This window comes from Canis lupus, chromosome 34 (assembly GCF_003254725.2).
Source record: "Canis lupus dingo isolate Sandy chromosome 34, ASM325472v2, whole genome shotgun sequence".
Lineage (NCBI taxonomy): Eukaryota > Metazoa > Chordata > Mammalia > Carnivora > Canidae > Canis > Canis lupus.
In genome coordinates this window covers 23,192,159-23,218,406 of record NC_064276.1, presented here as the reverse complement: position 1 = coordinate 23,218,406, position 26,248 = coordinate 23,192,159, and the positions used below count along the sequence as shown (strand labels likewise).

The window sequence follows — 26,248 nt, the reverse complement described above, 5'->3', positions numbered from 1 at the left end:
ATCCATTTTCCTTGAAGAAAAAGATGTTTTTAATTCATTTATGGATCTCCCTAAATAAATAAATGACATAGAATATATCTAGAAAGCACAGTCATTCAACAAACATTTGTTGAGCTCTTTTTTAGGATAAATAAGTCATCTCCAAGCCATCAAGAAGATAGAGATGACAGAAAGGTAAGTAAACATAAACACAATATAATTTAATAAATGTTAGAAAGACCTACAGAATATTCTTTGAGGGCATAAATAATGGAGGAGTTATGCTTGGTATGAAGTGGAGGTAAGTATAAGAAATGGGAGTGACTCAGACAAAGGTATCCAGAAACCTTAAAATAGCTAACATACAAAACAAATTTCAAAGGAAGGTTAAAATTCTTAAGGGCAGAAGGGGTAGGCATTCTCAGTGAAGGAGATCAATTAACTCTTACAAACCAGAAGAGTAAAGACAGCATTCCACTTCTGTCCTTCTTTTACCCACATCCCAAAACTTTCTGGAAATAACAATTCCAATGAGTCAATCTTTACAAGCTTCCACTCACATACAAATGCCTGGATTAATAATACACTCACTAGAAACTTTTTCTTTCAACTGCATCTGTATGCCTTTTATATTCTGGTATAGCTTGTAAATTATTCTATTTTTGTGTAAATGCTATTAGCAGCAGATGGGATACCTACTCATCACATTGAGAGCAGGGATAGTACTTGCTTTCCTTTGTTCCATACACATGAAAACAGCCTCTATGAATGAGGATGATATTCCAGACATATATTTTGTCTTAAAAAATTTGGTAATGACACTCGGGCACAGTTGACACTAACATAAAAACTGTTGATGACAGTGCACTTTCATATTTATTTCTCCTAGCCACTTGAAGGTAAAGGCTTTATCAATACTCTCGTTTTATTTATGAGAAAACTATGACTCAGAGAAATAAAGTGACTTGACCAAGATAGCCCAAAAATAAACAAATGAATCAGAACCAAATCAAGCTCTTCTGGCCCCAAAAGTTTCTGTTCAAAGTCTATATTTCATTACATCAGAAAAGAGTGATATCATTAAATAGTAAATAAGATAAATATGCATTTATTGATAAAATTGTGAATACAAGAGAATTTAGGTAAGGGTGATACATATACTTAGAATGTGGATTCCAGGTCTCAAAATAGAGCAATAAAAATGTGACATCACTTATTTTGTCTCACTCTCTCCCCAGAATAAGTCTCTATAGCAATCAGGCTGTGTTTACCTCTGAAAAACAACAGCAATAAAAAGATCTTTTCATCTACAGTGTTTCATGGGCAATCTACAAGAAGATCCCTCAGCTGTGAGTATAGTGGGAAATTCTGAGGAAAATCTCCCTTTGGGATCTAACCACCTCCCCCCTTCTCCTCTACTTTCCATCCAACATCAATGAGTATCCCCCTTTGCAAAGAGCGTATTAATGAATTTCATACTAATGTGTCCAAGTGATACATATGTAAACCCCTATGCTTTTGTTTGTTGCCCTACAAAAGGAAAAGCTCTAATAAAATTGCCTGAGTAAAAGAGAAATGGGATGCAGGAGAAAGTGTAAACAGTTATCCTAATGACAAGTTTTCAACGTTTTCATAATCAACAAAGTATATATATATACACATATATACCAATATCACCAATATCACCACCAATACCAATCCAAAATGAACCTTCATCCCCATCCCCGTAGCTCAGCTATGGACTGTGGACACTCTCTTAACCATCTGCCCCAATAATGAGTCCCAAAATAGCAGATAGCTTTGAGTCACTGGCCACTCTGACAACTGAAACTTCCCTTTCAGGCAGAAGGTTGAAACAATGAGAATAAGATCTCAGTGATGTTTGAGCAGTTAATTTACTAGAGGATAAGGGATAACTGAAGCCCTTGATCCTTCTCTGACTTTTAGTGTCCTAGATGTCCATCCTGTGGAAATTAACAACATCCAAGTACGGTATGACAGAAGTTGGAGAGTAGCACCTAATTTTGGCTGATGAAAAACTGGTCAATGACATAGGTATTCCATCCTCATTTACTTTGTTCCTAGTCAAAGTAGCCAATGATTAGGCCTAGCTTTCTGATCAAGTCTCCAAATCTCCTGTTCTATCCCATATACTATGGTTATTTCATCTGTCTAGAAGATAGATGATCCTTCTGAGAAGAGACCCATAATATAATTAAATCAGATCCACTTTTCTAAAATATTTATCCTTAATGTAATTGCCCCCCTTACTAAATTAATTGCAAAGGGCACACATATTTCTATAATTCCTTTATGAAAGACAGAGACTTTCATCCACGTTTTGTACAAATGACTGAGTCAAGTACTATTAACCAATGTTTCAACTATTTGGGGATTTTTATGGTTACTGGTTTTGGTTTACATTTTAGTTCATTGGTGTGGGTACAGAACACAGAGAATGGGAAGAAAACTTAGTCACCATACTACGGATTGGGTGTGGAGGGCAGAACTCTGTTCTATCTGCCTGAGGCACCTCTCCACTGTCTAAAAAATTCATAATCAACTTTCAAAAGCCTCACTCAAATGTCATTTCTCTATTATCCAATCTTCTTGAATAAAGCCAAAACCATCACAATTGACTGTCACATAACCAACAGATATGCCTATACATTTTTCCCCCAGTGACTTCATAGGATATAGTAAATATAATACTATAGCACTAATCTTATTATTACCTTTACCCATCTGTTTCCCCAGCATACATTCAAGATCCTGTAAGGCAGGAAAAATATTATGGATTATTTTATCTCCAACATTTATCACAGTTCTTGAGATAATGATTTTCAAATAAATAATTGTGGAAATGAGGGCTCCTAGGAAAATGATGACCAATATAAATGAGGTACCATGATATACTGCATTTTTTGCAGGTATGAGCCCATCCTCACCTTCCAGCTAACCTGAAAAAAAAAAAAAAACTGAGGAGCTCCATGTCTGTCCACATTACCTAAAATGACAGTAAAGGGGGGCGCACACCTGGATGACTGAGTCGGTTAAACATCTAACTCTTGATTTCAGCTCAGGTCATAACCTCAGGGTTATGAGGTAGAGCCCGTGTAGGGCTCCCCGCTCAGCACGGAGTCTACTTCTCTCCCTCTCCCTCTGCCCCTTCTCTTGCTCACTTTCTTTCTAAGATAAATAAATCTTAAAAATAAAATATAAAATAAAATGAGAGTAAAGAGTTTCTGGTTCCATCACCCAAATTTCAGATACATTATACATATTATAATGGATAAAAGTTGATAGAATCCTAGAATATCTAGAAAGGTAGTACATTCAGTCAGATGGTCAACTGTTGGTCCCTTTAGACCACAGTTCAAAACGTCATTCAATACATGAAGAAATGATGGCTCTGAGAGCTGGAATAATAATGCCAAGGATCACACAAATAAGTGTCTAAGATTAGACCCCCAGACTACAAAAAGTGTGTGTATACATCAGGATATGTGTTAAGCTAAATAACCCAACAGGATACATAAGATGTGCATGGCATTTTGAAGCAGAGAATGTAACGTGTGCTAAGATACTGACAGGAATTTTCAGAATCTTGGAGTGGTGTCCTGACTCATCTGAGAAAACCTTCTCAGTCTTCAGAAATCTTCTATAGTAGCAGACTGCCAAAGAGTCTTAAAATCAGAAAATGTTAGTAAATTAAGGTAAATGAAAAAAGGGTCAATATCGGAAGAAATAAATAAATTGATTAATTAATTAGTTTGTTTGTTTTTTAAAATATGGGGGGAAGAATCTTGAAGGATCTTTGTAATAGGAAAATATCTTCCAGGTGAATCAATCCTGCCACAAACATTACTGAGAGATAAAAAGCTACCCTTTTCAAAAAAGGTGCTACAAGGAGCAGAATTCTGCAAAGTTCTACCAAATATCTGGTCTGCTAAAGTTATCACTTTGGTGAGAGCACCAAACTGTTTTAGAGTATCAAGAATTCTAACCTCAAGAAAATATAGCTAAGAATAATGAAGGGATCTAGGCCAGGTTCTCTAGTTTCTTCAAATATTTCTAAGCTTCAATCTCTGGTCATAAAAATGTGCTTATTCATCACTTTCTTAAAATTATGGAAACTGATTATCAGAAAAGGTTTTAGTAGTTGTCAAGTCCAATCTTACCCTGTCCAAGTAACCATCCTCTTAAATATTTCATCCCCAGGAAGCCCATTTCCTTTCAACGCAGCACCCCCTGTAAATAAATATAAGTAAGGGGGATCCCTGGGTGGCTCAGTGGTTGAGCGCCTGCCTTCGGCCCAGGGCATGATTCTGGAGTCCCAGGATCAAGTCCCACGTCGGGCTCCCTGCATGGAGCCTGCTTCTCCCTCTGCCTGTGTCTCTACCTCTGTGTGTGTGTGTGTGTGTGTGTGTGTGTGTGTGTGTCTCATGAATAAATAAATAAAATCTTTAAAAATAATAATAGGAAGAGAAGAAAGAAAGAAAGAAAGAAAGAAAGAAAGAAAGAAAGAAAGAAAGAAAAGTAAGATGGTCTTCAGAAGGACAAAACCTGTCAATTCATAGACATTATCCACTGATCCTACTTCCAGCCTTGGGTAGATTGGCGGTGGTGGTTGGGGGAGGGGGTTGCATAAAAAATGGCACTCTGAAATCTGTTCAATACACCCTATAGATGATTATCCATGTGGCTTATCATACAAGCTAGGCACAAGTAAAGGTATTCTCCATTATATGAGCTGACCTTTAAAAAAAAAAAAGATTTTAATTATTTACTTGAGAGACACAAAGAGAGAAAGAGAGCATGCACTAGTGGGATGAGGGGTAGAGGTAGAAGCAGACTCCCGCTGAGCAGGGAGCTTGATGCAGGACTCAATCCTGGAACTCCAGGATCATGACCTGAGCCAAAGGCAGACACTTAACTGACTGAGCCACCCAGATGCCCCATATGGGCTGATCTTGTGACCCTTTCTGACTATAGGTGACACACCTGACTTTGCAACTTCATAAAATATTAGGAAGGATAAACCTCAAAATTCAAATACTGACTATATACTGTAGAATTACAATGTCACTTATTTTCCTTTTTAAGTATTTCTATATTTTCCAATTTCTCTACTCTGAAGAGTAGTCAATGTTTATAATCCTTTTAATAATATTTTATAATAAGATACATGTTTTTAATCTAATTTTCACATCTAAATAATGAAACAAATATTTGCTAGGAAAAAATGAGTTGCATTTGCAATGTTTTATTGATTCAGTTTATAGTTTCCTTAAGGTTACAAAATGAAAGGGTGTTGTTGTTGCTGTTGTTGTTGTTAAGGAAAAAAGTATATTACCAAATACAAAGTCTACATAAGTCCTCAAATTTGTATCTGATTTTCCTGAGAACCAAAGCAAGCTGGGAAATGTGAAAGTTGCCCAGTTTCCATTATCTAAAAAAAGAAAGAGGGATCCCTGGGTGGCGCAGCGGTTTGGCGCCTGCCTTTGGCCCAGGGCGCGATCCTGGAGACCCAGGATCGAATCCCACATCGGGTTCCCGGTGCATGGAGCCTGCTTCTCCCTCTGCCTGTGTCTCTGCCTCCCTCTCTCTCTCTCTCTCTCTGAGACTATCATAAATAAATAAAAATTAAAAAAAAATAAATAAAAATAAAAAAAGAAAGAATACCAGTTCTACACTGAATAGAAATATTTTACTAGCAGTAAACATGAAACTAAGCTGTTATAATGCTAGAACTTAAATAGAAAGCACTTAATGGACATCATCAATAGTTAAAGTATGTGTTTTAAATGTGTACCTACACATACACACACCACACACATCTTCAACAAAAGCCCAAGACTAAGTAAAAAGACATTAAAATGTCTTAAAGCAAAACAACTGATTTAACCCCAACATTTCACTCTGATGCAATTTATTAAAATCAGTCCCTGAGTTATTTTTTTTTCTAATCCCCCAAATTCAAAGTTAAATGAAAACCCCAGTAACCCAAACCACTTGTTTGGCAAGTAGATATGTTATAGTTGACCACAGACACATTAGATTGCAGGCAAGTGGGTTTTGAAAAATGCTGAGATAATGTACGTCCTCAAATCAGAAGTACTACTTTAATATCATAAACCATCCACATCATTATCAGAGACCACAGAAGAACTGGGTAACTTATTGGAAAAGTGAAAATGGCTGAGTCAGAAATTTCCATCTGACAGAGCAAAAGATTGAGAGTGAGAGGAACAGTGAAAAAGTGGCAGGAGGGAAGATAGTAGGGTGGAAACAGAGCAATGTTTACCCATCCCGGTAGAACTGTCAGGTAAAACATTCCATAAAGAAATATCTGACTCAGAATGCCTGTGTGGCTCAGTGGTTGAGCTTCTACCTTTGGCTCAGGGCATGATCCCAGAGTCCCAGGATCCAGTCTTGCATTGGGCTCCGTATAAGGAGAAAGAAGGAGGAGCCTGCTTCTCCCTCTGCCTATGTCTCTGCCTCTCTCTGTGTGTCTCAAGAATAAATAAATAAAACCTTTAAAAAAAGAAAGAAAGAAAGAAAAATATGACTCAAGTTATCGTAAAGTATAAAAAATACCCACAAACACAACCTCACAAGCTTCCTGTGTTTGCAGGCATCAACTTTATGGATCAGTACTCTGAAGCCAACCTTTTCTGTGTTGACAGTAACCAAAATACTACTCAAGAAAAGTTACAACTCAGATCTTATCTATTTTCAGAAAATGCAGATCTAGATGCTAAATCTTCCTCTCTTCTCAAGAAGCATCCCATAATCTCAAAATGAGGCTCAACCTGCAGGTCACTTAGTCTACACTCCCAAAAATTGGTGCTTAGGTTCTGTCCTTGCATTCCCACCAAGTGATCGCGAGTGAAGCTCCCTTCAAACTCTGTATGATGTACCTTTATATCATCCAATGTTGGAATAGATGTTAGAAAAGATTTCCTTAAACTAGACCAAATCTGTATGGTCTATCCATCACTATTCTATCCATTCAGGTCACAAGTTTTCCCCCATACTATATACGGGAACCACTACTCATATATAGATATTTCTTCAAATTAACTAAAATTAAATTTTAAAAATTCAGTTCCTCAGTCTCACGAGCCACATTTTCAGTGCTAAATAACTATATGGGGCTGATGACTACCATTTTGGACAGTGTGAAATACAGAACATTTCCATCATCACAGAAGCTCTATTGGACAGCACTGCTCTAAACAATAATCGCAGTGAGATAGATAGGTTACCGCTAACTTAAACTAGACCACTCAGTAGCATTTAAAGCCATTTTAATCATCTGTGTCTGTGTGTATGCAAACACACACATGTGCATATGCACTTATATTTTAACCAACAGATGTAGCTCACTTTACCAGTATAGGCAACCAAAGGTTTTGAATATATTACTGGTCTTGTGTTAGCCACTGATTTATCTTCAAAATTCTTGTATTTCTCCTGTTTCTTTTTCTTCAGCTATAAAGTGGTGGTAGTTTTGCTAACTTCAGCAGTGTGAAAAAAGAAAAAGTTATTCCACATTTATCAAGCAAGTACTGTGCAGATATAGTCACTGAAACAAAGTGAGTAAATACCCACTTAGAAAGGAAATCGAACTGATTTCAATACAGTTAAAGGAATTCAATTCTGGGAAATACATCTGCTACTGAATAAACCCACCAGATGGCTAACACTTACTGACCAAACACTTACTGAAGAATTCTGCATTCTGATTAACAAATCTACATCTGTGAATTTCAGTTGATCCCGAAAATCAAACTGGTCAAAAGTAGAGAAGATTCTCCTCAGTTTACTGTCTTTGGTGCACTCCTTAAAGAACAATTACATTTTACATGGGTGCTCCATTTCAGAACAATTCAGAAATATGTGAATTTACACAGCAGGTAAATAAGTAATTACTTTTAATATCATAAAAATTATTTAAAATAAATCATTCCTTCTTTTAAATGATTCGGTTTATTTTTAAATGGATTTAAAATTTCCTAACTGAATATAAAAAGATAAATATCAAAATTACACTCAGAGGGGTACCTTGGGGGCTTAGCCAGTTAAGCTTTGCATTCTTGGTTTTGGCTCAGATCATGATCTCATCAGGATCAAGGATCTAGCAGCCAGCACATTGGGTTCTGTGCTCAGCACAGAGTCTGCTTGCTGTCCCTGCCCCTCTGCTCCTCTCACCTCCCAAATAAAATCTTTAAAAATAGTTACACTTAGAAAACAATGAAACTCTTTACACAGTGTTTTCTGCAATACCTTACATAGAGCACTTGTGTTCAGTGAATACTCACTGCTGTAAGGATACAGTATAGTGTAACCAAGTATTCTTATCCTGATTACAGTCCTGGGTCTAACACTCCCTAAATGAATAATCTTGAACAAATTAATATAGCTTACATTTACTCACCCAAAATAGGAGTGATAACAACCACTATAAGGACTTGAGCACTGCAGGAAATCTGTACACTTCTTTTTAAAAGGTATTCACAAATTATTCTGATGGAGATAACTTTCTATGTAGAAAACAAAAGATCCTTGATTACCACAAGCAGTCCTCAAAATACCCCAAATACTTAAATGTCCTTAGATAAGCAGTAGCAGACAGAACAATTTTCCACAAAGAATATCCAGACTGTAAGAATTTATTGCTTTTATATTGCATGTATCCCTAAAGAAACTCCGATCTTCTGTTGTTCCACTATTTGAATGGCACTTTTCCTGGCACTTAAACAAGCCCTCAAAAGGTTTGGCAGCCCTCAAATGGTTTTGGTTTCTCTGTTTGCCTTAGCCTAGAAAGAAAAGCCACCCATCTCCTTAAACCCCTGTAGGATAAACCCAGTCATGCCCATTAAAACCCAAAAGATCACATCCAACCCAACTTAAGTACAAGTTTACACCAGGGAAAGAAAACCATTTTGGTTTATTGGCTTCATATGACAAGAGAGTTTCCTTAAGTACTAGCTACGGCAAATTCTATTTACCCTGAGTCAGATATTTCCACTTTCAACGTCTCTCCTGCAAGGAGATACTTTAGCTAGCACTTTCTTTCCTATCAGGATTAGTAAACACATTTATTTTTTATTTTTTTATAATAAATTTATTTTTTATCGGTGTTCTATTTGCCAACTTACAGAATAACACCCAGTGCTCATCCCGTCAAGTGCCCCCCCTCAGTGCCCGTCACCAATTTCAAAAAAGTAAGGGGTGCCTGGGTAGCTCAGTTGGTTAACCGTCTGACTTCTGATTTCAGCTCAGGTCATGATCTAGATGGTAAGATCAAGCCCTGAGTTGGGCTCTGCTCAGCATGGAGTCTGCTTAAGATTTTCTCCTTCTGGGATCTCTGGGTGGCGCAGCGGTTTAGCGCCTGCCTTTGGCCCAGGGCGTGATCCTGGAGACCCGGGATCGAGTCCCACATCGGCTCCCGGTGCATGGAGCCTGCTTCTCCCTCTGCCTATGTCTCTGCCTCTCTCTCTCTCTCTCTCTCTCTCTCTCTCTGTGTGACTATCATAAATAAATAAAAAAATAAAAAAATAATAATACTTAAAAAAAAAAAAGATTTTCTCCTTCCTTTCCACCACCCCTTGTTCGTTTCCCAGAGTTAGGAGTCTCTCATGTTCTGTCTCCCTTTCTGATATTTCCCACTCGTTTTTTTTAAAGGGGGGGTGGGGGGGACTGGGTGACGGACACTGAGGGGGGCACTTGATGGGATGAGCACTGGGTGTTATGCTATATGTTGGCAAATTGAACTCCAATAAAAAAAATAAAAATAAAAATAAAAAAAATAAAAAGATTTTCTCCTCCCTCTGCTCTTCCCTTCTCTCTCAAATATATATATATAATTATTATTTTAAAAAAATCAAGAGTAATATTCACCCCCCCCCCAAATTTTGTTTCAAATAGCAGCCATGGAATAAATAGGCATTGTAAAAAGATTCTCTTAGAATCCTGTTCCTATAAAGCAAATTGTACTACTCAACAGTTCCACTCTGGTAACTATTTTTCAGAACTCTACACACAATTCCAGTAATCTTAGATCATATAGATTTAAAAATATATAAAAAAAAACAAATGAGTAAATTTGGAGATTTTTTGGAATTTTACTCTGATATGCTGCCATATGCTCAATAATTGGTCATGTTTACTGACTAGAAATGTGTTTTTCTACAAGATATCTTGAGATCATGGGTACCTTTCTTAGAATCTAGGGGAATGCCTTTCCAGAAGATCAGGAGATTTAGCTTTCTAATTATAATACAAGTAGGCTTACATTTAAATCAGATTTCCTGGAAATTACCATCTATATAGAAGGAAGCAACCCAACAGTAAACTGAAAGAAGCTAGCTTATATTTCAAAGCACACCTAGAAAATGCCTATGCTGATAAACAGGGAGTTGAGCCAAGAATTTAAAAAGTGATTCTTTCAACCACTTTGGCTCTCTCTATGCAGTTCATCAGAGAGGGTATTTTATTTTTTAAGATTTACTTATTTTAGAGAGAGCATGCGTGCATGAGCAGGAGGGGCGGAAGGAGAGAGACAAAGAATCTCAAGCTGACTCCATACGGAGTGCAGAGCCTGATGCAGGGCTTGATCTCAAAACCCTGAGAGCACAACATGAGCTGCAACCAAGAATCCAATGTTAACCTATTGCGCCACACAGGTGCCCCTATTTTTTTTTTTTAATTTTTGAGAAAAAAAATGTACTCACCTTAGTGGTACTTAAGTTAGATGTAAACTTTTGATAGTTCCCTATTCCTAAAGAAAGCTGGAAATGAAGCAGCTACTGCTATCGGGAGAAAGAAGCAAAACCTGAAGCATAGAGGTAAATTCCAATAACGAGAAAGCTGAGACCTCTTCAATAAAGCAAAAATAAAGATTATATAAAGTGGCAGCATTATTCTGTCTTGGATTTTTCCTGCTGTGTAAAGAGTATTTCAGAGGGGGAAAAAAAAAAAAAAACTTTGGAGCTATACAGACCAGGATTCAAATATGGCTTACTTAATGGCTATAAGACCTGTACAAGTTATTTAATCTTTTTGAGGTTCAGGTTCCTCCTCTGTAAAATGAGAATAAATGTCTTGAGAACTAAATTAGACAAGTGAAGGGCCAACAAATACATCTGTCACTCAATAAAAGGAAATTCAATAAATGGAACCTATTATTATTGGCAGCATCAGAATTAAGGAATTCTTAAGTCCTATACTTATGTCCCATTAAGTATTTCTTCCAATCAAGTCCCTCAACTAAGTTACTCACTAACACAGATCTTGGCACTTGTCTAGTATAGAATCTATAATAGAATATGCAATCACTGCTTCCTCTTATGAATGTTTAGAAATATCCTGGCAAAAAATTAAACTGTAATCACACCTTACTACATTTCTATAGCTCTTGCTAACCATTGTCCAACTGAAGGAGAATGTTTCCTTTACATATTGTGGGCCTGAGTCAAAGGAAAATCAGTGTGTCTAAAATGTTTAATAAGCTCCATCACTTCAAACTTTCTTTTTCAAGCGAATGTCCAGAGTTAGAAAGCAGAGTAATAACCTACATCACTTCAAACTTTTTCTATTGAATGTCCAATGTTAGAAAAGTAGAATTACATGAGAAAGTCATGTAATAGCTTAATCAACATCAAGAATGATGAGGGTAGGGGATCCCTGGGTGGCTTAGCGATTTAGCACCTGCCTTTGGCCCAGGGCACGATCCTGGAGTCCTGGGATCGAGTCCCACGTTGGGCTCCCGGCATGGAACCTGCTTCTCCCTCCTCCTGTGTCTCTGCACCCCCACCCCTGTCTATCATAAATAAATAAACAAATAAATCTTTAAAAAAAAAAAAAAAGAATGATGATGGTAGACTGCTGAGCAGAAGTATAACCAGTCAAAATATAAACACACGGGGATCCCTGGGTGGCGCAGTGGTTTGGCGCCTGCCTTTGGCCCAGGGCGCGATCCTGGGGACCCGGGATCGAGTCCCACGTCGGGCTCCCGGTGCATGGAGCCTGCTTCTCCCTCTGCCTGTGTCTCTGCCTCTCTCTCTCTCTCTCTCTCTCTCTCTCTCTGTGACTATCATAAATAAATAAAAATTAAAAAAATATAAACACACTAACAAGTAGATTAAAAACAGTGCATGCTTAAAACTAGATGTCTTTTCCTCATTTCTATTTTTGAGTTGCTCTAGTGAAAGCTTTCTCCCAAATCCACATGTCATTTTGGTATCTTTACTATTAGAAATGTGGATATTTCTTGCCCAATGTATAGAAATATAGCTTTATTGTAGCATATAAGGAACTCACAAGTTAAAGTACAAGAGCCCTGTTCTTCAATTCCAGACACCTGACAGAGTTTTAGTTCTGGTTCTGTCAACAGTTCACCAAGTGACCTCTGACAAGTCACTTTCCAAATCAGAGCCTCACTGTCCTGAGCTGTAAAGAATCAGTCCAAATTAAGAATTCATCCATCTCTGGGCACTTGGCTGGCTCAAGTCACTTAAGCATCTGCCTTCAGTTTAGGTCATGATCCCAGGGTCCTAGGATAGAAACCCCCATCAATCTCCACATCGGGCTCCCTGCTCAGTAGCTTCTCCCTCTGCTCCCGCCCCCATCACACTGGTGTTCACTCTCTGTAATAAATAAAATCTTAAAAAATAAAAAAAAAAATAAATCATCCAAATTAGACATAGGGTTGCATGAAAGGTAGTTGATTCAGAGTAAGTGTTAAACATTTCTCTTGGACACGAGTATATAAAATGTGATCATCACAGCCTGTATAAAAGACTACTCTATAGAATGACTGTTAGGCTTTCTCCTTCACCAAATACCGCTTTCTTCATTGTTTCTGATGATTTAACTATTCCCACCATACAAAATGGCAAACATTTGCTTTTATTAATCTGTATAGTAGCTTTAATCATCAATAAATCCTAAAATAACCTTTCATTCAACTGCTGCCTTATAAAAAAGTGATATTTTCCTGTTTCAACTAGCAATTCTCACAGAGCCTTCAATACTAGGGCAAAATGAGACCATGTTATCGGTCACTTATTGTCCAATGAATATAAATGTGAACTGTGTCACTAACTAAAGGGCTTATACGGGGCAGATGATCACAGCATAGCCTGGGAAATTCAGAAGGCTTCTGAAAGATCACCAAATGTTTTAAATTCAAGTAGAATGGATTCTTAATATGCCTTGGATTTTTCTCTGCAATGCTATAGAAAGTAGCTTCAGTACATTCTATAGTATGCTTGGTTATCGTGTAATTCCCCTGCAGAGGAAGTGAAAGAAAATCAGGGGCCGCCTGCATCTGTGAATAGGAAGACAAGTTGTCCAAATCCTTTCTGCTCTACAAGATTTACTCGCTTTACTGTTTTTTTAAGGAGTCAAAATTATTTTGGCAATTTTTTAAAAATTGAAATAGCTGTCTATGAGTATAAATTTATTTTTTACAGCACTGTTTTTAAAGTAGTGTTAACTCCTAATATATCATATGAAGCTGAAAGAAACTAAACAATGTGGCCTTAGAAAACCATTCCAAAATAAGTACAACTGGACATATCCAGGCCCAAAGCAAAATCTATTGAGCTCTTACCCATGCTTTCCCACCTTTTGACCTTAAACCACTCCAAGTTCGCAATCTGTACATCGTCCCTCTAGTCTCCAACCAGAAACTTTCAGATTCTTCACAACTATCTCTTCTTACAATCAAGAAGTTTAAAAATACATGTTATGTTTGATATGTTTAGTTAAAGCTTTGTAAGAACCTTACTCCTTTTATGCCAAAATAAATTTAAAGGAGAAAACAGTAAATATAAAAATTCCGGGAGAAGTCAAAAAGTCAAAGTATTACAGGGCAACTTAAACAATAATGTCATCAGGAGCTTGATTGGATACCACAACATTTTATAGAAAGTTTTCATATCCATTTCTTCAGTTAGCTGCCATCAGAAGCCCATGTAAATATCATCTTCAATAAACAGATAAGGAAACTAAAGCTTAGAAATACTGAGTGTTATCTCTGAGATCTTACACCTAATAGGTGGTAAATAAAGAGATGTGAAACCAGGTCTTACAAGTCTAGGTTTGGGGTATTTCCCTTTAGGAAGAAATCAGTCCACTGAAGTTAAATTTTATACCACTAGTCTGATTGCAATTGGGATGAATTATTTAATGTACCAGTAAACTACAGCAAAGACTGCAAAATAATTCTAAGAAAAGCTCAGTTACTAAAAAGATGCATCGTAGAGGTATATAGAGTAAAAAATGTAGCCTCCTGTAGTATTTAAAATAGAAAAATGATAGAAATATTACATATTGCCAAGTAAACGGGAATCAGAAATGTCTCCATGTCTTATCTCCCTTCAACTGGCACAAATCTTTTCAACACCTGTTCCCCACATTTTGGGGAGAATACATGGAAAGAACCCATAAATAGGGAACAGAAAACTAAATAAAAATAAAATCTTGATAAACCCCAATATGAATAGCTGAATGACACCCTAATGATTTCTATTCTATAACCTACAAAGCAGTTTTATGCTTTACATAGTAATCAATTATGAAACAGAAAACAAACTTAGAACTTCAAGACAATCTGTGACAGACAGGTATCCTTCAGGTTTTAAGTGCCAATGAAAATCTCACATATCCAGAAGAGGCTTTGTAACACAAGGACTTTACTCAGTCACCACATCCAACTGCTCATGGTATTTCAGCAATGTCTCCTTTAGTTGTGTGATTACCAGTATCCATTTACTCTGGTGAAATAATTAGAATCACCCTTTTTACTCACAAAGGATCTGGGTTTGGCCTATAAATTCCTTGGTGATCCCATCTTTAAGCCTAGTGATTATCCTAGTACAGGGAGCTTGAGAGTCACTGAAACCAAGTTCCTAGACCTCAGGGATGTTAAAAGCACAGTAAACTGGCATCTATCAATAGCTCCCTAACTATTCTCTAAACCTCCTGTCTCTCCCCTCTAACATACACACTTAGCCAAAATGACCTTTTGAGGATCGGCTCTGTGAAGCTCTAACGGGGTAACTACAGAAAGAAAAGAAATGTTCTGTGGGTCCACTAAAGCCCAATTTGAAATAATAAGGTCTGACCATGGAAACCTGGAAAAACAAGAGAAGCAGACATGTCAAGTTAAAATCCTGCCATCACTGATAGGATAAGGGACCTTTTGTAGGCAAAGCTAAAAAGTGATCTGGTAAATACAGACATTGAGAATGAACAGTTCTTTCCAAATAGCTCTTGGCCCAGATGTCAGACCAAGCTCAAGAAGTACAGATGGGGGAACAAAGATCTTAAGTCTCTTCTTTCTCCTTATTTATTTATTTATTTATTTATTTATTTATTTATTTATTTATTTATTTTCTCCTTTTCTACTTCAGGTTTCCCATCTAGACAATAAGGACTTTTGGACAGTATTTGTCAACCCTAACATTTTATATTTTACACATCTTCATAACACCAAAGGAAAAAACCTAACATTTTAAAGCATTTGACAGAATGTTACCCCCAACTTATGTAATTAATGTAATAAAGTAAATCATGGACTCCTCCATACAGTCAATTAAAAAAAAAATACAGAATCCAAAACAAATGTTGTTGATGGGGAGGTAACAAAGAGGAAAAGACATCCCTATAAGGCACTCACACTTTTCTATGTGCAGTTAAAAGTTCTGGAGTAAAGTTAATGGAAAGTGACTCAACCTTTATGACTCATTAGAAAAATAAAAGCCAAAAAAGTCCAGTGGAGACTCCCCTGGTATTTGGTCATTGAGGAGCTGTATCAAGACTGGAAATGCTCATTACACACTAAACCTTCAAAGCTGAGGGGTAATTCAACCTAGGTACTTCTGATAGAAGTTTCCAAGAAGACAAAGTAACATTTCCTTCATGCAAATGTCAGTAACACATTTGAAGAGAGTAATTAGCAATAAACTAAAAATCATAAGTAAACTTTTTCAAAAAGTTCAATCTGTTTACTCATGCACTTCACTCAGGAAAGGCCACAGACCCTCACTCAGAGCTGGCATATGACATGCTCTTATTTTATATAAGGCTTCTATCTAGATAATCAATTTTGAAGTACCTAGAAATACACGGAGTGTAAATTTTTTCTTCCTAAAAAAAAAAATCAGGATATAAGTATATAATTTTAAAAGTCACTACAAATAGAAAATACACTACCATAAGAGTTCAATCAGCAATAGTCCCCAACAACACCAACCTATTAAAGCTGTAACTGATGCTCATGGTGATAACTGAAGTATTCAGGATTGAGTCCCACATCAGACTCCTTGTATGGAGCCTGCTTCTCCCTCTGCCTGTGTCTCTGCCACACTCTCTCTCTGTCTCTCATCAATCAATCAATAAATAAATAAACAAACAAACAAACAAATAAATAAATAAATAATTTAAAAAAAGTCAAATAAGGAAGTTTTTTTAAAGTTTCATCAAAAATGGTCAAAAAAAAACCCCACTATTTGTTCCCATAAAGTACCAGATAATAAAAATTTTAAGCTTTGCTGGCATATGGTCCCTGCCACAATTACTCATCTCAGCCTTTGTAGCATGAAAGCAGCCACAGACAATATGTAAACAATGAGCATGTTTTGTTCCCATAAAACGTTACTTATAGAAATGAAATATGAATTCCATATGTCACTAATCTTTCTTCCTCTTTTTTTTCAATTACTAAAAAAATATAAAACCTAGTCTCAGCTCACCTGCTGAATGAAAACAAGTGGTAGGTGGGCTGCATTGGCCTATGATCCATAGTGTACAGACCCCTATCTTAGTGGAACCGTCAATTACTAGAGGGGGGAAAATGCTGCTTATGTTTGAACATTGATAGAGAACACTGCAAAAACTTGAGAAATTAGAATAGAGAGGACTCCTGCACTAGGGTGACCACATTATATTGCAAATGTCCATCGTGTAAGCCCAAGTGTATAATCTGGGTATAAAAACTACAGACTCAAAAAAAAAAAAACAAAAAAAAAAAACAAAAAAAAACTACAGACTCCTGGGACCATATCAAAGAGATTCAACTGGTATCTAGTATGGCTAGGAATGTGTTTATAGTAAATTGCCCAACATAAACAATCTAATGCTGTACCAAGGTTTAAAATCCACTGACACTTGCAACATATTTATCTGATGTAAGACTTGACTCCACAATATATAAAGAACTCTCAGAATTCAATAAAAAGAAAATAGTCTAATTTTTAAAAAGGGAAGGCAAAAGCTTAGAACACATACTTCAACAAATACATAAGAATGGCAAATAAGCATAAGATAAGAGGCTTAACATCATTAGTCATTAGAGAAATGTAAACTAAAGCCACGTATGTTATCATATACCTACTAAAATAGCTAAAAGGAAAAAAGAAAACAAAAAACACCCTGACAACACAAACTGTGGGCATGGAGGCAGAGCAATTGGACCTCACATACACTGCTGGTGGGAATGCAAAATGGTATAGCCACTTTGAAAAACAGTTTGGCAGTTTCTTATAAAGCTAAACATACACTCACCATATGACCCAGCAATCCCACCATAGGTGCTTAACCAAAAGAAAGGAAAACTTTTTTTCACCAAAAAAACCCCCTCTATATGCAAATGTCTAGAGTAACTTTATTTATAACCACGAAAAGTGAAAACAACCCAAATGTTCTTCAACAAGTGAATGGATAAGTAAACTGTGGTTCAGCCAAACACTGGAACTCAGAAATAAAGAGAATTACTAATATATACAACATAATATCAGATACATTATGCTAAGTGAAAGAAGCTAAACTCAAAAAACTATTTTACTGTATGATCCAAAGACAGGGCATTTTTCCAAAGGAAAAAAACTATAGTGGCCAAAAACGAATCAATGGCTAGCTAGCGGGAGACAGGGAAAAAGAGTAGAGAAGTTTGGTGGTTATATAACTGTTCTGATCTGGATTGTTGCAATAATTACAAGACTATACATTTGTCAAAAACTTAGAACTGTAAATTAAGGATGAAATTTCACTGTACATAAATTATACCCCAATGAATTTGACTAAAAAGAAAAAATATTAATATATAAGCAAAACGGATTACAACTGGTTCTGGTTTATGAGAAACTTCTTAATGTTGTTATGTCAATGTATGATTACCAACTATCATATGCATATGTACATACTTTATGTGGGGTTTTTCTTGTAAAATAAATGATGGCAAAATAAATGACTGTGTGTGCACACGCGTTTGTCATGACTTCTAATGGTAATCTCTGAGAATTCTTTTGCACTGGTTTCTAAATTCAAACATCTGGGAATAAATGGTCTAAATAATCCCCAAGGTCCTTCTGAATATACAAACCAATTATCCTTTATAGGTCTTATTCAAGATCTAGGATATCCTAATTTTACATTTTGAAGTACAGAACACCTTTAAGTGGGTCATCAGTTAAAAATATTAATTCAATAGATCTTCCACCAGCTACTTCTGAAACCACAAATATAGCTATTATAGGTTTGTTTTTCCCCATGCTTCAGAGTGGTTCATTTTGAAAATATGCTCCTGTACTTAAGAAAACTAGGATTTCAAGCAGAGTTTACTAAAGCTTTGTGGTATCTATAAATGCTTTCTTTATAAGAGTATCACATAGCTTTTTGTCATTGACGCAAATTCACTCATCTCAATAACAACTCTTACCCCCTGACAAGGACTATGGAAAAACCATGGCCTGTAGTTTTCTTTGACTTTATCCCTCTATACATTTAAAGGGTCCAAGCCTTTAAACATTGGCCCCCTCAGTCAGGCTGACTATAGCAGAGAAGACATGCATTATTATTATCTTTTTTTTAGATATAACACTGATGCAGGAGTATACCCTCTTATAGTTCATTCAGTAATTCATTTGATGAATCAAAAATAAAACCTAAAAACAAAATCTTAGTTAAAAAGTTTTTAAAAACCTACATAAACTCATTAACATTCATATTAAACATTATCCCTAAAATAACTTTAAAACATCTGTGAAACTTTTGTCCATTATTTTCATTCCACTGTTGTAAACATAAGGCAGTATTAAGGAAACATATTAGAAATTAATCTTATGTATCTACAGAATAATTTAAAAGAAAGGTGACGAGGGGAAAGGGGAAAAGGATGAGAAAGAGAGAAGGCAGGAGAGAAAGGAGAAAATGCGAGAGGAGGGGGAAGGTAAGTAAGGAGAGAATATCTGCAGCTATAAGTGTTTCTAATTCTAGTCTCAATGTGCTAATTCCTAGCTACTCAACCTCACCAGTTCCTGTAGCTCACTTCCCCATCCTGGCCCTCAGACTTTCATCTAGAAAATGAGGAGGTTGGCTTAGATTAGTGGTTTTTTTAATGCTTTCTACTCTGAGATCCTTTGATTAAGTATCAATTAACTTTATGGTTTCACACATGGAAGAAGTTGCCCTTTAGGAACCTGTTAGTTAAAACAAAACAAAACAAAAAAACTCAATGACTTAAAAAATGCTTTATTTAAAAAAAATCTTTATTTTTATTTTTTTTAAATCTTTATTTTACAAATGATAGCTATATCCATTTTTTTTAATTCACTCATTCAAGAAAGTATTGCATCCATAAACTGGAAGAGCTTTTCTTTCTCCTTCATGTGAGGGGCATTTTGGCTACAGTATGAATTTAGAGGGTTCTTTACAGCAACTCCTTGAACTCTACACAATTGCTTCCCCACCACAGTGAATATCACGTCCATGCACTACAGGGCATGCTTTATGATGGTACTACCCTTGCGCAACAGGTGGCACACAGTAGATAAACACTTTTTTAAAAAATATGCATCTAAGATTCCTTCCAACTTGCAAACTGTGAGATAAGTGTATTAAACCTATTACTCAAATAAAAATCAAAACCACAAAAGAGCATTTATTACGAGTTTTCACTAAAATTTTATTCTTAATAATGATTCTCCAAGGACAGAAGGAAGAGCATAACAATTCCTTTATATTTTTTCACTTGTTTATGTTATACTTACCTATATGGGATGATATCTATTTCTACGATGCACCAATGAGAAAATAAACATTAGGGGGATCCCTGGGTGGCTCAGCAGTTTAGAGCCTGCCTTTGGCCTAGGGCATGATCCTGGAGATCAGGGATTGAGTTCCACATCAGGCTCCCTGCATGGAGCCTGTTTGTGTCTCTGCCTTTCTCTCTCTCTCTCTCTCTCTCTCTGTCTCTGTCTCTGTGTATCTCTCAGGAATAAATAAATAAAATCTTTTTAAAATTTTTTAAAAAAAGAGAATAAACATTAGAAAAAATATTAAAAGTTCTTATATAAAAAATAAAAAAATATGTATTTCTTTAAATAAATTTACTTTCTGGCATTGTGATCTGTGCCCCCCATGGTTAGAAAGCATTATCTCTGCCCCTTAAGAGCTTATACTCTGAGAAGGAATATAAAATAACATATTATCTATAATATACAATAATAATAATAATATAATAATAATAAAATAATATACTTTGCCAGAGGTATGATTCCTGAACTAACAGGGAACATTTAATAACACATTCATTCATTCACTCACATATGCAAATATTTGCTGAATACTTTATGGCTGAAAGACCTGAAGCCAGATGAGGATAAAGAAAGATAAATAAAATATAAATCTCCCAATTCAAGGAGATACAGCCATTGTCTCATTAAAAAAGAGTAACAAAAAAACCTGCTGTAGAATTCTGAAGCAAAGAGAAACTGTAGTTTGTCCTGGAGCCATGTGCTATACATCTATACATCTCACCTTCACTGCTTCCCATTACACACCTTGTATGCTCACAACATGCTTTCGATCTCTGGGAATACTTGCTTAACTTAATGCATCAGACCTAATTTTGTACTCTTCTCCTTAAAATTCTGGATTTGTGCCATTAACTTAATTTACCTCATTATGCGACTACGGTGTCCTGGACCTAAAATGAATCAGTCCTTTGGGACATATTTCTGGAAATGTATTAAGATGTACTTATCTTCCACAAAAAAAAAAAAAAAAAAAAGAAGAAGAAGAAAAAAAAAAGAAAAGAAAAGAAAAAAGAAAAGAAAAGATTTTCTTTTAGAATAGCTAGTTGCTTTTACTTCAAGAAAAAAGTCACTAGGTGCATTTATTTCAGACATGCACATGAAACATAGATATAACCAACTTTGGAGATGGTGGAACTTTCCATATGAAGACTAGTACAAATACATAACAAAATGATTTCACTTCTTACTGTTGTAAAAGAAGAAAAAAGAAGGCTGGCCCTGGGAATTGACAGGAGGGTTTGTGTGTTGGGCTAAATGGCTAAAAGTGGGAAAATTCTAATTGCAAAGGAGTTGATAAAAGTTTAAAAGGGTCTAGAAATGGCTTTGGTGGACAGGCTAATATTAGCTCTTAGACCAACACTTTAAGTGTCAAAACTTTGTAAGATGGGAGAAGGGGCAAGATTATGATGATAAGTGATCAATTAAGAAGTGATATGGGAATCTGACTGGAGAGGGGAAAAAAGGAAAGTAAGGAGTCTGGACTATTTTGTCAGAAAGAAAATTCGGCAACGACGTTACAATTGACCAAAAATCTAAATTTGTCAACTGAAGAAAAGCATTCATTCTAAGAGAAATATATTCCCAGCTCTGATCTAAACTAAGAAGCTTACAGAATACTGTTGGAACCTGAATACACCTTTGTCTAACATTCGAAAATTGCATGATGCCTTTGAGTCATACATCTACTGATCTAAAAAACACTGGGGATTATTTCAAATCTTGTTGGGTAGAAGCTCGAATGTTTCAGAAGAAATAAAGGACTATTCCTAAACATTGGCAAAGTATTTCCATTACAAAAAGTATGCCTGTGTCCCAAATATGCTTTTAAACCAGAAATAATGACGTGTGTGAACATTTAGCTAGACTTAATTCCTTTCACCTACATATCAACTCAAATGTGTCCTTTTGTCTCCTATTCTAAGAGATTTCCTAAGGTAAAAATGCTGCTGTAACTTTGGGTATTTTTTAAAGGTCTGGCCAAATTATGAATGTCTTTGACTAAGCAAGCATTGGATTTTAACCTAGAAAAGAAAATTATATTAAAACATTCCCTGCTGTCAGCTGTTACCCATGACCTCTGTTGAGACGTTCACAACAGAGGTCACAGGGCTCCCCAACCCCTCCCAAAGAAAGGCAGCGGGAAGCCACAGACACTGACTACATTATTCTTAATCTGTATTGGAATCTACCCCATGACCCGAAATCGTAATTCTATATAAATCTACCAAAATTTAGATCAAAAAGAGAAGTGGAAGAGACAGATTTTTAAAAACAGAGCTTAAAAATCTATTCCAGGGTATTAAGCAATTTACCACTAAACTTCCTTTACAAACTCTGTTGTAGTTTCAGTATTAAGAACAGTCTCAAATGTGTATGTTTTACCCAAACAAGGGCATCAGCTTTCTTCTCTTTAAATTAGGGTTCAAAGACATTATTAGGGAGTAACTAGGCCATAACTAAGAATTACATTAGAGAAAGATACATTTTATTAGACTTGAATACTTCCCAGATCAAAAACTACACCACCATTAGGGCGTTCCTAGCCTGATACATCATTTCCTTTGAGTATCTTGGAATCAGAAAAGTCAGCTGCTCACAAAGACAATAATCTGACCACCTTCAAAAACAATCAACATTTAATTCTAACTTAATAAAAAAGCCACACCAAATTTTCGTACCACCTTACCATATCATGCAAACTGGACTGCCAAACACATGAGCAAAGTGAAAGCCAATTTGAATGTGTTAAAATTCCAGAGTCTAGCAATAGAAACATCTTGCATTTTTAGATGGAAAGTGTTTGTTGAACCCTTTGAGAAAGAATGTACTAGAATAAATCATTCCTGTTTTGGTTAGAAACCAGAAGACCTAAGAGTCATATAAATGCTAATACAGAAAGTGAGTTTCGAGTTTGTTCCAGGTCACTGACAGATGCAAGGGGCTGGGTAAGATCACAGCACCACACGATTAATACTTTACCTGTTAAGGTTGTGTTTGAACTCCAGTGCTCAATCTACTCATCACCCACCCCCAAGGAAGCACACTACACACTACACAGGGTCACTTTTTCTGTAGAGACATTTGTCCATAACACTGTACCCAAAAGGCTAAGGGCAACCAGACAATCTCAGAGACTAGGTCTTTCAAAGTGTCTATCAGCTTTTCCTTTCACTCAGGCACCAGACCTGACACTGCTGTGAAAACGACATTTACATGTGAATGCCTGAGTCTTCACCAAAGCCTTGCTGGAAATTGAAAGGTTGAAAGATCTCAGGCCTAAACTCTAAGACCCTGCAGGAAAAATAGGACAAGCCTGGCCCCAAGAAAAATTCTACATAAAACCAGGGACTCTATCTTGTAGTGTTTGGAACTCTGGGAAAGAAAGCAGTCAAGCTTCCTTGGGATTTTGGCATCGGTCTGAACACCAGAATTAAATCAAGTTGTCAATGAAACATGCAGTTGCAAGAAAGCAAAAATTCTTATTTTCAATTCCACATTCCCAAGACAAGACACCCGAGGCCAAGATGTTCAGTTGAAACAAATGGCATTCACAACAAAGACAACCTTTGCGAGCTTGGATAGCACTCTGGGATTTCCACACTTCCTGGGGCCAAAGTGGAGCCAAAGATAACTAAAGGTTAAGGTGATCTAACACCACCCAAAATTTCAACAACAACAACAACAACAAAAAAAAAAAAATGCTAAATCTTGGAGCAGCCGATCACGAGCAGGGGAGGGAAGTCAAAGGGCTACTTGCCAGTGGCTAAACCAGACCAGTACTCATCAACCACGATTTTCCAGGACATCAGTATAAAGAGCCTTTAAAAATCAAGGTCACCAGTCAGTCCCCTGTCCCCCCTTACCCCCTGCTTTTTCTAAGAAAATGCTTGCAGCAGCTTCCCATCAGCCTGCCCGCGCTGGGCAGTGCCAAGATGAAACTTTTAAACCTTGAGGGAGGTGGGAAAGTCAGCCAGCCAGACGCTGGGCTAGGAAAAGTGGAGAGAAGGAGGGAAAGAGTCAAGTTTCAAAACAAAGGCTCCACAAGGAACTGAACGTCAACCCCTCCCCACTCCCTAGCCCTCACGCCAGCAGCTAGGCTGGGCCTGGATTTTTCAGGACACAAGTAAGTCAGATGTGCCCAGCCCTCGAACGTTCACCGAGGCTTGGCCTGTCACTAGAGCATTTGCACAACCACTTGCCGCGGGTGGTGCTAGCCTGTCTCCCCCCACCTCCTGGCGTAGGGCAAGCCGGGCTCAGAACCGGGTGACTCGCCCAAGGTACCACAGTAGAGCCTCAAGTCAACCCCGTAACCGGCCAGGGCACCCGGGGCGTCAGGGTCAGGGCACTCAAGGGGGCCGGGGAGCCAGGGTCAGGGCACCCAGGGGGGCTGGGGCGCCAGGGTCAGGGCACTCGAGGGGGCCGGGGAGCCAGGGCCAGAGCACCTGGGGGGGCGGGGAGCCAGGGTCAGGGCACCCGGGGGGGGGGGGCGGGGAGCCAGGGTCAGGGCACCCAGGGGGGTAGGGAACCAGGGTCAGAGCACGGGGGGTGGGATGGGGAGGCAGGGTCAGGGCGCCCAAGGAGGCCAGTGAGCCAGGGCCAGGGCACCCAAGGGGGCCGGGGAACCAGGGCCAGGGCACCCAAGGGGGCTGGGGAGCTGGAGTCAGGGCACCCAGGGAGCCAGAGCCAGGGCACCCGAGGGGACCGGAAGCCAGGGTCAGGGCACCCGGGGGGACCGAGGAACCAGGGTCAGGGCACCCAGGGGGGGCAGGGAGCCAGGGTCAGGGCACGGGGTGGGGAGGCCCGGGAACCAGGGCCAGGGCACCCAGGGGGGCCAGGGAGTCGGGGTCAGGGCCCGGGGGTCCGGGGAACCGGGGTCAGGGCACCCGGGGAGGCGGGCAGCCAGGGTCAGGGCACCCAGGGGGTCCGGGGAGCCGGGGTCAGGGCACCCGGGGGATCCGGGGAGCCGGGTTCAGGGCACGGGGGGCGGGGAGCAGGGAGCCAGGGCCAGGGCACCGGGGGGTGGGGCCCGCGCGAGGGCCTCGGGGGCCCAAAGGGCGACGGCCCGGCCGGCCGGAGCCAGGCTGGGGAGGGGGGCGCCCCCGCTCTTCCCGCGGCCCCTACCTTCCTTGACTCCGGGCAGCTTGGACTGGTCGATGGTGACTTCAGCCATGTTGGGCCGGGGTCCCGGCCGCCCCTCGCCGCCCGCCCCTCGCCGCCGGCCCCGAGCGCGGCCCCGCGGCCCCGCAGCCCCGCAGCCCCGCAGCCCCGCAGCCCCGCAGCCCCGCAGCCCCAGCAGCAGCAGCAGCGCCCGACGCGGCGCAAAGTCCGGCCGGCAGCGCGCGCCGACCTGGGGGAGGAGCGGCCGCCGCGGAAGCGCTGGCGACAAAGGCGGCGGGAGGGCCGTCCGGGCGCCCGGGCAGGCGGCCCCGCTGAGCCCGCCGCAGCCACCTGCTCCCGCGCCCCCCGCCCCCCGCCCGGATCGATACCCGATCTCCGAGCCCGGAAGTGGAGCCGGGCCGTCCCGTACGGAGGGACAGAGGAGACAGAAAGGCGGGCGCGCGGGCCGGGCGCGGGGGCGGGGCGGGGCGGGGCGGGCCTGTAACCGCGCCTGCGACCAGATGGGGGCTGCGGGTCTGTCCCCGCGCCTGCGAGCCCCGGGGAGGGGGGGTGCGGGTCTGTAACCGGCCTGTGACCAGCTGGGGGCTGCGGGTCTGTAACCGGGCCTGCGAGCCTGGTGGGGGGGGGGGGGGCTGCGGGCCTGTAACTGGGCCTGCGAGCCCCGGGGGCTGCGGGTCTGTAACCGAGCCTGGGAGCCCCGGGGGGGCTGCGGGTATGTAACTGGGCCTGCGAGCCCCGGGGGGCTGCGGGCCTGTAACTGGGCCTGCGAGCCTGGGGGGGGGGGGGCTGCGGGTCTGTAACCGCGCCTGCGAGCCCCGGGGGCTGCGGGTCTGTAACCGCGCCTGCGAGCCCCGGGGGCTGCGGGTCTGTAACCGGGCCTGCGAGCCCCGGGGGCTGCGGGTCTGTAACGGGGCCTGCGAGCCCCGGGGGCTGCGGGTCTGTAACGGGGCCTGGGAGCCCCGGGGGGGCTGCGGGTCTGTAACCGCGCCTGGGAGCCCCGGGGGCTGCGGGTCTGTAACCGCGCCTGGGAGCCCCGGGGG

General features: G+C 39.7%; 2 protein-coding genes across 6 annotated transcripts in view; one reads left to right on the top strand and one right to left on the bottom strand.

Moving 5' to 3' along the window:
- Positions 1-25,345, bottom strand: part of CCDC50 (coiled-coil domain containing 50) — a 74,202-nt gene extending 48,857 nt beyond the window's left edge. For 2 of the 4 annotated variants that reach the window (XM_049105865.1, XM_049105866.1), the window contains exons 1-2: positions 7,711-7,740; positions 2,715-2,751 (exon numbers count right to left, since the gene is read on the bottom strand). In XM_049105865.1, the coding sequence (XP_048961822.1) occupies positions 2,715-2,751; positions 7,711-7,725 (52 nt within the window). In that variant the 5' untranslated portion in view covers positions 7,726-7,740. Of the gene's footprint in view, positions 1-2,714; positions 2,752-7,710; positions 7,741-8,422; positions 8,529-25,211 lie in introns of those variants that run through there. The other 2 variants (XM_025425365.3, XM_049105867.1) reach the window with 2 other exon arrangements.
- UTS2B (urotensin 2B) overlaps positions 23,993-26,248 on the top strand; it is a 65,272-nt gene continuing 63,016 nt past the window's right edge. The window contains exon 1 of one of the 2 annotated variants that reach the window (XM_049105861.1): positions 23,993-24,213. The gene's annotated coding sequence lies outside the window, so the exon portion shown is untranslated. The remainder of the gene's footprint in view (positions 24,214-26,248) is intronic. The other variant, XM_035710419.2, reaches the window with a different exon arrangement.